The 14888-nt window shown below is 24.0% G+C and overlaps 1 protein-coding gene across 1 annotated transcript in view; it reads left to right on the forward strand.

Moving 5' to 3' along the window:
- Positions 1 to 4159: 4159 nt before the first annotated feature.
- Positions 4160 to 14888, forward strand: part of LOC129612831 (bifunctional heparan sulfate N-deacetylase/N-sulfotransferase) — a 115110-nt gene continuing 104381 nt past the window's right edge. Inside the window, exons 1-2 of the mRNA XM_055526615.1 lie at positions 4160 to 4433; positions 7768 to 10445. Coding sequence (XP_055382590.1) covers positions 8746 to 10445 — 1700 coding nt within the window. The 5' untranslated portion in view covers positions 4160 to 4433; positions 7768 to 8745. The remainder of the gene's footprint in view (positions 4434 to 7767; positions 10446 to 14888) is intronic.

Here is a 14888-nt window from a genome sequence, read left to right on the forward strand (position 1 = left end):
TTTGTAATGATTTTGAACTTAACACTGTATGTATAGGTTATATGTATAGGAACATGTATTGGAATCCATATACTCGTACAAGTATATATGTGTTATATAGGATCATAAAAATAATAAAAATTTACTATTGTTAAAAATTGGGTGAATTTTATATTGAGGGCAAAATGAATGAGAAAAAACAAATTTCTACTTGATTTAACGGACATAAAAGCAAATAATATTTTATTGACTTTTCTTATATACATACGTATATAAATTTTCTTCAAATTATCCTTTATAGAAAAGAAATAAAATTGTATAAGTAGACATTTTTTTTCTCCCATTTTTTTTTTAGAAAACTTAAAGTTATAAATTTAAATAAGAAGAAATTATAATTATAATATTAAGAAGGATTTATTTAAAATGAAATTTTAGAATTTAAGCTGAAATTATATGTTAACAATTTTAATTTGGATATACTGTTATACAATTATATATTTTATATAAGTATTATACAGATATATATTTTATATTTTGGTTATAATAGGAATAACTGAACTTTATTTCTATTTAGAATTTTAAATAAATTTAAAGGATTTGATGATGATAAAAGTATTTACTTTATTTGCTTAGACTCTGGTCGGATTATTTGTTCGCTAGTACTGACTATATACGTACATGTGGCAACCCTTTCTCATCGATATTTGAGATTATTTCTTAAGAGTCTAGCTCCTTGATTACTATACCTTATAGAGATGACCATGGCCTTATTGACATACTTCTTGTTAAAATATTCCTCTTTTTACAGATATAATGCATAAATATCCGCCTGATAGATATGCTAAACTACGTTCTTATCCCATACTCTTCAGATTAAACCTCATCTTAAGACCAGCATTTAGTCTAGAATGTATCTGTTCGCGTATACCATTCATGTTTCATTCACATTGATTTCCTTGCTAATATAAAATTTTATATTATATGTACTTACATTTTCTTTGGACTAATTTCGCTAGTCTACTGAACCTAAATATATAAATTTATTATAGAAGAAATTTTAAAAATTTCGATAGCTGAATGAAGAGCTGAATTTTCAAATCTATACAAATAACATTGAGAGTGGTTCAAATATCTAAATATTTCATAAGCATTACTTGTAAATTTTTCTAAATTTATTAAAATATACGCCCATTTCATTGTTATTTAAAGTAATTATCTAACTATTCTTTACTGTCATGATATTGTTATTAAATTGAATAAGAATTCCATTACTGTTGAATTTATTTTTCTCATTTCATATTCTCATTTGAAAGAAAAATTTCCAAAAATTAAATTTTTAATTCAGGTTTAATTGTAGAGTTCATTTAAAATTTTATTAATAATTATTCAAATAAATTGCTTTTTTTATAAAAAAAAGCAATTTTTTTCTTCATATCATATAAAGTATAAAGTCATTAATTTAAAAATTGCCACCAGGAAAAAAAGTTATATATGTATGTATATAATACCATACACTTATACAATGAATAACAAATTTGTTCAATTAATTTGTATAATTATTTTCCAATATTTGCAATCAATTGTTATACAATTTATTATATAACAGCATATTATGTATATTTAAATAAAGTGACAAATGTACATTCATTCAGAAATCAGATCGAAAATTTAATTAAATCATTTATTACAAATTTTGACTTTTATATTAAAATTTCCAAATATGTTATAAAATATAAAAATTTAAAAAATTTTTTAAATAAATTCAAAAACTCAACGTAATTTGTTAAATAAAATTTTTGTTTTTAAAATGTTCAATCTCACGCTTTCCCCGGATGGTTGACGGAGTGAAATTTGCATTTAAAAAACAGCATATTTAAACGCACTTATATTAAGTTAACCGCATTATCAATCGAGTTTTGTTTTTCATCAAAAACAGAGCATAGAAATGTTTGGGATTTCCTGAATGATCTCACAGCAGAAAGCTGCACGTCTTTACTGCAATATTTAGTAGCTATTCTTTATAGAGAAAAGTAATTAGTATGACTATTTATTAGTATAATGTTATGCATTTAATCGTTAACGAAAACTAGAGAGTAAACGCACTTAAATTAAAGTTTCACTTAGTGTTTACTTTCGCTGCTGTTGTAAGCAAATCAAATGTATATATATAATATAAATTCTCTTTTTATCAAGAAATTAAAATCGAGTATTACAATATTTTAAAATTAAATATTTATTATATTAATAATTTTTTATATATTTTATAATAAAATTACAAATCTATATAAAATACTAATTTAATAATATTTATTATTTTTTTTTTTATTTACAGATCTTTAACAATTACTCAGCAACTAATAAATAATAGATGAAAATTGAGAAAGTGATTTGGTTTGCTCTATTAACATGACAGTAAATAATAAAAATTCTCAATATTAAATTGCTTCAAAAAAGCTGCATTGTACTCTTCTACAAATTATTAACATAACAATACAATAATAACAAAATAACCCAACGATAATTGCAACTCATATTTTACTCTCTATAAATTTTATTACTCAGCAACAAAATAATTATGATAATTTCATATTTATTGCCTTGTCTCTGAAACACTGTAAACATTTTTGATGCCACATTAATAATGCCATATACATAAACATTATAAATTAAATAATATACAAAAATATTATAATTAATTAAATTGTGATCAAAAATATTAAATAATAATAAAAATACGAGTAATTAATAATTTTTTTTTTTTTTAGTTTTTAAAAACAATTAATCATTAATTTTATAATTCAAAAAATATTTTAATAAAAATTATTAAAATTGTTGCTCTAATTGCTATACAAATTAAATGTTTATAGGAAAAAATATGAGAGTCAACATTTTAAAAGAATTATGAGAATATTAATGAAATAATTAAAATATATTTTATTTAATAAAAATAATTATTAAAATTAAATGATAATATAGTTAACAATAAATTAAAAAATTAATAAATATTTAAATTATAATAAAATAGTAAAAATCATTTTACAAACAAATAAAATCGAACAATAGTGAATACAAAATTTGTTTCTGAATTCTTTGAAATCAAAAATTTTTTATTATACATCACAAACACTTATATAACACATAATATGAAATATGTGTATAAAAGAAGTTACCATATCCTTCCTTTTTTCTTATAATATAAAAAATTCAATTGAAAATTATATTTAAAAAAAAAATATTTGAATATTTTTGTATCAACTTATAATTTTTATATTTTATTGAAATTTATTCAACTTGAAAAATATCATTTTTCTCTTCTTTTCTTATGAACTTATATACAAAATTTTCTCATCATCATACACAATAATTATTTGTTTTATAAGAGAAAATTGAACGTGTATAAAAGAAGATAGAAAAACACAATTTCTCTTTCAATTCTACATACATTTATTTTTTTTTAAATCAAATGAAAATTTATTTGAACTGAAAATAGAGAAATAAAGAAACAATAATATTAATATAGAAATAAAATTTAAAAATTAAATTTAAAATATTTAAATTTTGTTAAAAAACTATTAAAAGAGAAAGAGAATAGAAGTAAATTAATGTGTTCTTAAGAGATACACTGAAAGAAATTTGTGTAGGCAAAAAGCACAACGACTGAATATAAAAAATAAGAATTAAAAGAAAATTTCAATATTTTTTTTAAATTTTAAAATAATAATTAAAATATTTCAAATAATTTATAGGGCAAAAATAAAGAAGAAAGAAAACTTTTTAATAAAATATTTTCTCCAAATTATTCTCCAATTTTTTTTTTTTTTTTTTAAATGTATTATAAAAGAAATTTAATATTTTTTAATTATATAATATTAAAAATAAACTTATTTTCAATATTAAAATTGAAATTTAAATAAAACAATGGCAATTGATTTTCATTGTTTTAAAAAAATTGTTGTTTATTATAAAATTTGGAAGCATATCAAGTGGCGATTATATCAAAATTTTTTTGATTATTAATAAAATACCAATAATTATATCCTGTGAAAAAAAAAATTTGTGAATTTCATTTTGGTAATTTTTATTTAAAATACACAAAAAAAAAAACAAGTAATTGATTCCATCAAGAAATTTATAATTGAAAAACTTTATAAGAGAAGAATAGAAGAAAATTTTTAACAAGAAAAAAATTAAAATTGAAGAATAAATAAAAACAGAATATTGGAAAAAAAATTTATTTAATAACTTTTGAAAACCAAATAATTAAAATATATTATTGAAGAAATTTAAAACCAGAGAGAAATTTTTACTCTTAAGAGAATTAATTTTCAACAAAAAAAAAAATTTTGGGGAACAATTTTTTCCTTTTTCCCCTTGGTTTGTTTTTGGTTTTTGAATTGAAAGAGAGTTTTTTGGAAATTTTTTTTGGCAGAAGAATAACCCCCGATTTTGTTCAGGTAATTATTAAAAATTTGAAAATCTAAAATTACAATTATTGTTTTTGTACTTTCGGTTTTCAAAATATAAAATATTAAATTACAAAATTTGCTTAAATATTTTATGTGAGCTAATCCGAAAATATAGAATCAACATTTTTTTAATAAGAAATTGCATTCACATTACTACGATATTGTGATAGCGACAGTTGCACTATCAATATATCGAAATATTATTTCAATTTTTGATATTAGATTTAAATTTCTAATAGTAGCAAGGTACACTAACAGTAACTATGATGTAAGAAAGTTTTAATAGTAGCTATGATATGAGTGGCTTCTAACAGTAGCTATGATATAAAAAAGTTAAATAAAAAAATTATTTAATTAAATACATCATATTTTTTCATAGACACCTAGCAGCAGGTCTTCATGAACCCTTGGAGATCTATATTCCACTTTGAGAATAACTGATTTATTGCATTAATTTAAATTTGGTAGCTTATATTTCGATTGTTTTGACTTTGCCAATGCACACAACCAATGGCAACGCAATATTTACTTGAAATTTAATTTTTTTTTTGTTATTCCAATGCAACATACCATATTACAATTAAAAATGGCAAATGTCATTGAAAAAAAATTAAAAATGTAAACAAAAAATGAATAGAATGCAATCAAAAAGCAAATCAATAGAATTATTGAAAATTAAACAAGTGACGTAATATAAGACTAATATTAAAATTACATTACTGTTGCTGTCACAACAATGTAGAGTGAATTGCGCTAACGATTTATAACTGCTCGTTACTCTTTAGGCTACCGCTGTTGCATTATATTTTCAATATAATTTTAATAAATCCATGTAATTTCCTTTTGAATTGCATTTTATTGAATAAAATTCAAAAATATTAGATTTTAGCGAATTAAGTTTAGGGAGTCTCTAGAAACAAGCTTGAAATCGAAATAAAGGAAGAGTGAGTGTGTAGCTCGAAATATATATATTTTTTTTAAGCACCAAAATTTGCAAATCACAATGCATTTACCACATTTACACATAACACTCATAAAAAATTTTTACTCCCAAAAAAACTTGTGTTAACAAAACCAAACATTTGCAAAAAACAAAAATTTTTTTTTTAATAAATTTGTTATACAAAAACAAAATAGGAATATGGCCGGACAATTATGTGTTGGGCATAATTGTAAAATTAATATTTTTTTTTTTGTTGTGTTTTTTTGTTTTTGTTATATTGTGCACAATTATGTCATTTTTTTGACTTGTTCCCAATGATTAATTTGACTAATTTTGATTGTATGTTTGTTTTTTTCCAATATTTTTGTTTTTTAACCGATAAAATATAAAATTAATTGATGCTCTTACATGTAATTAAATGTTAAATGTACAGAAATTATTAAAAACATAATTGTGAAACAAATCGATTTTTGATTTTTTTTTTTTTATATAATAACATAAGTGAGTGGTTAATTGTTAAAAATTGGTTTTGTATAACAAAAAAAATAAAAATGGGAAAAAATAAGGATTGAGTGAAGTATGGGGCATTTTTAAAATGAAAAATTTTTATGTTATAATGAGAATACCGGGAAATTTTTTTGATATTATTAAGAGACCGGTTCCAAACGTAAATGAAATTCAGATATTAAAATTAAATTTAGGATTACATAAAATCCTATAGTCACATTTGAATGAGAGAAATTCCAAAAGACTACAATGGGTTGTAGTACAAGAAATGTTCGCTCGCATTGAAAAGAAATTTTTTTTCTGTGTATATACAATAAAACGTCATATAAGATCACACCGAACTACACAGAATTTAGTAACGTGCCACAATTGAAATAGTGCTGAACAACACTGCGTTAATACACTAAAGTATTTATATCGTATGAAGCTTTATTTTCATATTTTCATATTGTAATTCTTGACCAGTACAAAAAAAAACTCCATTTTTCAATACGAGTACAAAATTCATATTTTCCTTGTATACCCGTTATTAATTTGCGGTCTATAATAAAATTATAGACCAGTATTTCGAATAAAAAAAGAAAATATAATATAATTGATATTCAGATTAAATTTCAAAAATGATTTAATAAAATTTACGAATACTATACATACGTATATAATTTTTACATACATATATGTACGTATATATATGTACGGCTACAATATGAAGTACTTAAATGTTTACAAATTCAATTTTACATTTCATTGAATTGAAAATGACAAAATAAAGGCAGATTGTTATTTAATCAATAAAAAAAAAGTAAAAAATCAATAATTATTTTTTGAATATATTAAAAAAATTGTAAACAGTATTTGGTTGAATAAATTTCAAATTAAAAAATTAAATTCGGACCAGTCCGAAATTGGTGTCCTAAAATATTACATAAATTCTCATGTTTCATTCCGAAATTTTAATCGTAACACGAATTGCATACTTTGTCGTTTATTTGTCAGAGTCACGGTGTTGTAATTTTAAAAATTTTAGTTTAACTATATTATAGTCGAAATTACATTGCAATTCAAAAAGTAAAATAAATATCACTGTCGAATTCGGAGTTGTCATCATGCTGTTTAATTTTCAAAAGCTGTTAAAATAAAAATTTTTTTCGTATTACTGCTGTATTGCGATCATATTACGCAGAAATCTGAAATCGGTGCCAAACTGTCGAAATATAAAGATTTTGTATTTCATTTGGATTCAAACTCGAAAATTCAATTATATTATGTATTTTTAAGAGCTTGTATACAAAGGTTACGGCCGAAATCTGAGTTATATCCAAAATTTAAAGAAAACGAAAAAGTTTTGCAACCAAATAAGATTTCGCAAATTCACTCTCTCTGAAAATTCTGAATTTAATTGGTACTTACATAATAACATTATTCAAATAATAAGTCATAATTGCCATTTTATATTCGTTTAATTCATATACAGTGCCGAGACAATTTTCTCATACCATACATAACATTTTTGTAATACTTAGTTTTAACAGTGCACAAACACATTAAATGCAAAATCATTAAAAGTAATAACAATTTAACCTCACACTATAATATGGAAGGAAATTTTTTACCTGAATTTTAACACCTATATACAATTATTATTGCAGTATAGTAAATAATACATTTAGAGTACAAATGTAATAATAATAAAACATATTTATTAAAAATCGGCCAAAAAATCAACGAAAAATTGGTATCCGCATTATAAAAAGATTTTACATATACTCACAAATAAATAAATTCATACATATATAAAAAAAAAACATAATAATGTTGCATTAAATAAAAAGTCAATAATAAAAAAAAATTTTAATTTTTTTTCCATTTCAGGAAAATTAAGTCAAAAACAAAAATTAATATCCAACCAAACACTTACTCGTTATACGTTAATGAACCTTTTATAAAAAAATTTATATATATCAACTGAATATACGAAATATTGTGCACCTTTACACCTATAACACATACCTACTTATTTAATAATATAAAAACAACAAGCAAATTAAGCTTCTCTCTCTCTCTCTCTCTCTCTATTAAAATTAAACTCTTCTGTTTTTTATTTCAAATTAATTGGGTTACAAATAAATCCAGTCATAAAGCAGGCAAGGCAAGCCAGAGACATAAACATAAATATAATTAATATAATTATAAAGGACGAGAGAAAAACAAAAACAACAGCATCCAGAAACAACAAGAAAAAAATTTTATAATTGATTTCATTCGATTCATTTAAATTAAACAATTTTTTTTCGTTTTTTTCAATGCATCTGCAATTTTTATATTTATGTAGCCGCATTCACCAATTTTCATTTTACATATTCAATTATTTTGTATGTAATGTTCTTTTGATAAATGCCTCCTGGTGAAATTTTTTTTAATTTTTGTTTTAATTATTATTTTTTTTTTCCTGGATTTCAGTTTTACATCCATATACTACCAAAACCAACCATATTATTTTAACCAACAATTTTATTGACAATGAATTGTAATAAATGATTATCTACAAAATTTCCGATATAAAAATTTTTTGGTTTTTATTTTTGATTTTCATACATTAAATTTAAATTATTTTCGAAAAAAAAATAAATATAAAAAAAAAACACTAAAAAATAACAAGAAGAACACGTCTCCTTTTCATCACCAATTAAAATCCAAAAAAAAAATTTTGAGAATATAAAACAATAAACAAATTATATACAAAGAGAGAAAGAGAAACAGAGAGTACGAGAGAGAAAAATATAAGAGAGAAAACGGGCAACATTAATTTGATTTTAAAAAAAAAAATTTTTTTAAATAAATTTTGTCATAATGATTATATCAGAAAAAAAATCACCAATATGGAGAACAAAATCATTAAAACATCACCAACAACAACAACATCAACAACAGCACCAGCAATCAAATACCATTTTAACAAATGGAACAATAAATAATAATTATAATTTATCTAATTCAAAAACATCACTATTATCAACATCATCATCAACAGATGATCTATTAAATTCTACATCATCAAATTTATTATCACCAATATTATCTGCGACATCATCACAAAATCTAACAACAACAACAAATAATACTGTAACATCAACAACAGTAACAAATCATATACAAAATAGTCCAATAGCAACAACATATCTACCAGGATTATCATCATATAATAATAACAATAATAATAAAACAACAATTTCAACAACTAGTTTACATTATAATAATGAATTAGTAAATGATAATAATCTAGATATAAATAAACATCAACATAAACAATTGTTATCTGGAACGTCATCAAAACAACAGCAATCAAATTTTAATGAAGAAGAAAAAATTTCAAAAATAAAATTAAATTCTAAATCATCAACATCATCATCACAATCAACAACAGTAGCATCACCATCATCATTATTATTATCATATGATGACCCACAACAAAATACTCCGTTATTAGAACAAAATCATGATTTAACAATAACATCAGAAAAAATAACACAAGGAGAAACAAAATTAAAAAATTTTAAAAATACCAAAGATATAACATCAATATTAATAGATGACAAAAATAATATAAATAATAATAACAGTAATAGTAATAATCATAATAATAGTAATGATCATCATATAGAATGTCATTCATCAACATTAAAATTATCAACAAAAAAATTTAATGGAACAACTGCCATAACACAAAAATCTTTAATATCAAATAGTAGCAGTTATCAAAAACATAATAATAATTTTAATGATAATAGTAGTGATAATAACAATGATAACACAACAACGATATCAAATAGAAATATAAATAATGATTATGATAATTATTACAATAATGATGATGATGATGATGACAATGATATAGATAATTTAAGTACGAAAAATTTAATATCAATGGATTATAATAGTAATAATCAATACAATAAAAACAATAGTAATAGTAAAATTTATAATAATAATAAAATACATACAAATTCAATATTATCAACAAATACTATAACAAGTGGTTTTAGTAACAATAACAATAATAATAGTGGAAATAGTAATAATAATAAAAAATTAAATGATAATAATGAAAATAATAACAGTAATAGTAATATTATAAATAATAATAATAGTAATGGCAGCTATGGAAATGGAAAAATATATAATAGTATAAATAATAGTAATTTATATAATAGTAATTTTAATATAAATAGTGATAATAGTAATAATACAAATATAAATAGTAATATTAATAATAATATTAATAGTAATAGTAATAGCACTAATAATAGCAGCAATAGCAGTAGTGGTGGTGATGATGATGATAATAGAAATTTTCAAAAACAAAAATATCATTATTCTTATCATACATTCGGTAATAATAATAGCAGTACCACATATTTAGCTAGATGTTGCCTTAGATTTCCATTATTAAAATCGATAAATGTTAAACGTTGTGTACTTGGTTTACTTGTTGTAACACTTGTTACAATATTTTATTATACACATTATGTTGATAATGGAGTTTTTGTTGGGTAAGTTATTTATAAATTTTTTTTCATATTTTTATGTAATTTTTTTTAATATTAAACAAAAAAAAATTTTTCCCCTTTTTAATATGTGATTTGATTGTATTAAGAAAATTTTTAAATTAAACTAAATATTCTTGCATTTTGTTACTTACATCATTCTGGCTCTTCTTACATATAAAACCAAAGTTAAAACGTATAAAATTTGATAAACTTAATCTACTCATTTCTAATTTCGAAATTGAGTATTTTTCAAATATATTTTAAATTGCTATAAAGAGAGATCTTCAGCAATGTTTGAATATTTCCGAAATATTTTGAAAATATTCGATTACCATCCTCTATTATTGCTATTTACCCCTTATTATATTATTGAGTCATGTAAATAAATCAGAATAATTTTCTCAAAGCGAAAACAATTAATATAGTCGTCTCATTTAACTCATCTCATATATTGATTGAGTCATTTATTAAAAAATATTTCGCAACCAGAATTTGATCTTAAGGAATTCCGTTCTCAGATTCAGCTACTATCTCTCGGAATAAAGGAGGCCCTACTAAAAGTTACTTTGTCTAACCACGCTATAATACTAAAGGCAAAGTATGGTAAGCAAAGTGTATAACAGTTTAGTTTATCGCTCTTACATGATTCAACATACCAAATTTATTCATCATGGTACCTACTTTGATTAATTACTTTACAGATTACTATCTCCTCTCTTTAGAATTTCTTATTAATATATTTGTAACCGTCAGATTCATAATGCAGAGGACCCTTGTTGTTGAAACATAAAAATATGATTTTTTTTAATCTGAAATTTAATATAGCATTTTCAATTTTAATTTTCTTTTACATTTCTTTTTTTTCTGAAATAATAAATTGGACATCTGGATTTTTTCTCATTATTCATTTAAAATTACTCTTTCAAGAAAATATTTACTATTCACCATTTTTGCTTTTTTGCAGCAGCCCTCCTTATTATGGTGGATATAAAACGTTATCATTACTTTGCACTTTAATTTGTTTATTTTTATTTTATTTTTATTTTTCTACCATTTTTCCTTTATAAATTCTTTTTTATACTTCAACAATTTTGTTATTTTTATTTTTCTCTTTTATAATTCGCTGGGCTGTAAACGCGCTACTAAAAACAAAAACATTAATCTTATCCAAAACTTTACAAATTTATTATAGTTTTTTCCCCTCACTCATTTGCTCCCTCTCTATGCTTTTTATTCTCTTTTTGAAAGTTATATTGTATAAATAAGAGGGAGGGTGAAATTTAGGTTGCAACAAAAAAAAAAATCATTGAAAGCAAGAGAAAAATATCCTTTTAAAATGAAATCATAATCATGAATAGTTCTGAAACGGAAATGCGAAAAAACGCCTAGCCTAGAATTTAAATGGTATATTGTATAATGTAAAAACTCATATACAAGCGCAAGTTATCTATTAAAATTCTCATATAAATTGCATTTAACTGTTAACTATATGCATGTACTGTGTATGCAGACGAAAGAAAAACAAAGAATAATAAGAAAAAGAGCAACAGAAAGTAACGACTTCGTTTTTACTTTTTTACTTTACTTGCGTTTGCCATTTTATAAAAAATAAGTGCTATAAGTATGCTATGCTTTCTCTCGAAAGGTAATTGTTACATTTTTTTTCTTATATTTTCTCTTTTTGATTCTCTTTGTTTTCGCAAATACTGCAATTTACCCTTTATTTATATTTACATTTAATTTTTTTTTTAATTTATTTTGAAGTAATAATAATAAATTGAGGGAACTTAAAATAGAATGCAGTTGTGCCATATAGTGCCAAGAATGCTGTTAATTCAGGTTATGTTTGATTTAAGATAAGGTCTTGAGAGAATTGTTTTAGTAATTTGATAGACGTATTACAACAATAACAAAGATATTCTAAAAAGAAATTTAGTCTCCCCAATTTGAATGTGCTAAGCAAAAGAATCTCCTCATTTTGTTCCCAAAACTTCGTACTCTAAAATAAGTTAAAGTTTTATTATATAAAGAGTAATTTATTCCACAAAGTGTCTAAATGTGATATATTGCTGCGAAATGTGGCACCTGCAGTAGCTGAATTTTTTGTAGCTTTGGCATAGTCCGCCTGTAATATTCCTGTTCCAAATATAAAGCTCAAGATATTCCCATTTGAGTTGTAACACAGTTAACAAAAGCTTAGGAAATCCTGTCTAAAACAATTGTGACGTCGGAACGCTAGTACTGGACAGTCGGAAAGGATGTGTGCGATGGTTTTGTGTCCCCACAAAATCAGCACTTGGAGAATCCCGATTTCTCCAACCAATGCAGGTCATGTTTTACTAGATTCAATGAAAAAACTTGCGGTAGCACGAATCTGGTTCCTTTCCCTATCCAACAACTCAGCGGTGAACTTTCCTGAGCGTGATAGAAGAAAAAACTTCGAATGACTCTTTCGTGTTCCGTCAGTAAAATTTGCATTCCGCAGTCAGTAAGCAGGCAAGCCTAGTCCCGACGGCGGAAGAAGACAGGCTACAGAAAGGGAGCGGCTACACGAAGTCGGCCCCAGATCCCCTCTGCGACAACTTATCGGCAAACTCGTTTCCAGCATCTGGGCAGACACCCAAACGAATGATGAAAATTTTAAATTTTTTTTGAGCACGAGTGCTATACTATATTATAAAAATAGTTACTTTTCATTGTAATAAAATTTTAAATTGCCAGAAGAAAGTACAACTTTAATTATTTTAAAAATTTTATCACCATATTACAATTATATTTCAATATTTAAGTGCAAATAAAATAAAGCTACTATATTGTAAGTGTTAAATTTAATAGGTTTCTCTTTAAAATAAATACATACATATAAGGAAACGGAAGTACGTAATATGTATGTGTCTACTGTAATATTAACTACACTGTAAATTATATGCATATTTAAACATTTTACATATAGTACTACGAGTAAAAGAGAACATAATTTTTTAAATCGGCATTGCCGACTCTTCATTTGAAAATTATTTTATTTATTATGTTCAATCTTGTAGTAAAATTCGCATTCGGTAGATTTCTTGGCACAACGTAACATTAATTTTATATTAAATAACTTCCTGTCAAAGCCAGGCATGAACAAAGAAGATGGACCACCGTTTCTTCCTCTTCCTCATTACAGCAACTCCTGCAGAGATCGTTCGCAACTTTGATTAGCTTGTCCATCTTTGATTAGCTTAATCAACTGCCACGTTACGTAGCAGCAGCCTGTGCGTACTCGGAGGCATTGCAAGGTCCTCCTGTTCAGGTGGAACCCCAAGAGTCGTCCCATGCCTCGCAAGCTCGTCTACCCTACAGTTTCCTTAGTCATTCGTTATGTCCCGAAATCTCAATCAGGTGTTTCTAAAAGTAGGTGTTTCTTATTCTAACGCCCTTATCGCTGCCTGGCTGTCGGTGAACATACTGATTCCTTTGAAGAATATTATATTGACAAACAGCCAGCGCATAACTTCACTTATTGCAACCACTTCCGCCTGAAAGACGCTACAGTAGTCCGACACACGAAAGGTAATCTCAATGCCGAGCTGCTCGGAGAGGAACTTCTTTGCTCAAATTTGAAAATTCTCATTGTTTATGCAAAATGTGCTTCATTCAGTATTCAATTATTACTTTGTCAACATTATTTCGGTATATGAAGCTCATTTACTCCCGAAGTTATGAAAATTCAAAATTATAATCACGATTTTAAACCTTATTTACTTGAAACTTTTAATTTTTCAACTTAACAACTTACTTATTTAAGTAAGTTAACAATATTTCTGTCCTATACTATAAAATTTTCAGAAAGAAATAATTTTTTTCTTTCATTTATTTTAAATCTTTTTTATACTGTAAAAACTGTTAAGACTGTTAAAATGAATGAAAATAGTTTTTTGAAATAATTTATACTTGAGAGAAAGAAATGAGACTGAACGGAAACTGTGTATATACTGAGAAAAAAAAAGAAAGAAATTTTTTTTTTTTTGTATTTTGTCATTAAATTAAATTAATGTTATGGAAAATACCTTTAGTTTCTCTATTCCTGTTTCTCACATCCACTTAATATTATTATTATTTTTGTAAATATAACGGTATTATGTTAAATCTTAAATTATATATAGTATAACAGTAAAAGAAAGTATAAAAAAAAAAAAATCCTTACATTTATCATATACATTTACTGATTTTATATCCGGTTTCCTTTTATTTTTCAACACGAAACAAACAAAGAAATTGCATACAATTATATACTGTTATATGATATATACATACATGCATACAGGAGAGTTTAATTTTCCAGGAAATAAAATTTAATAAGAAAAGTATTTATTTTTTTTTTTGCTTTGTTGAAAAATAAGGATAATTTCGAATCATCAAGTTATTTATATATGGTGGAAAAAGAGAAATACTTACCTCAGG

This window comes from Condylostylus longicornis, unplaced genomic scaffold (assembly GCF_029603195.1).
Source record: "Condylostylus longicornis isolate FDR11 unplaced genomic scaffold, ASM2960319v2 ptg000077l, whole genome shotgun sequence".
Taxonomy (NCBI): Eukaryota; Metazoa; Arthropoda; class Insecta; order Diptera; family Dolichopodidae; genus Condylostylus; species Condylostylus longicornis.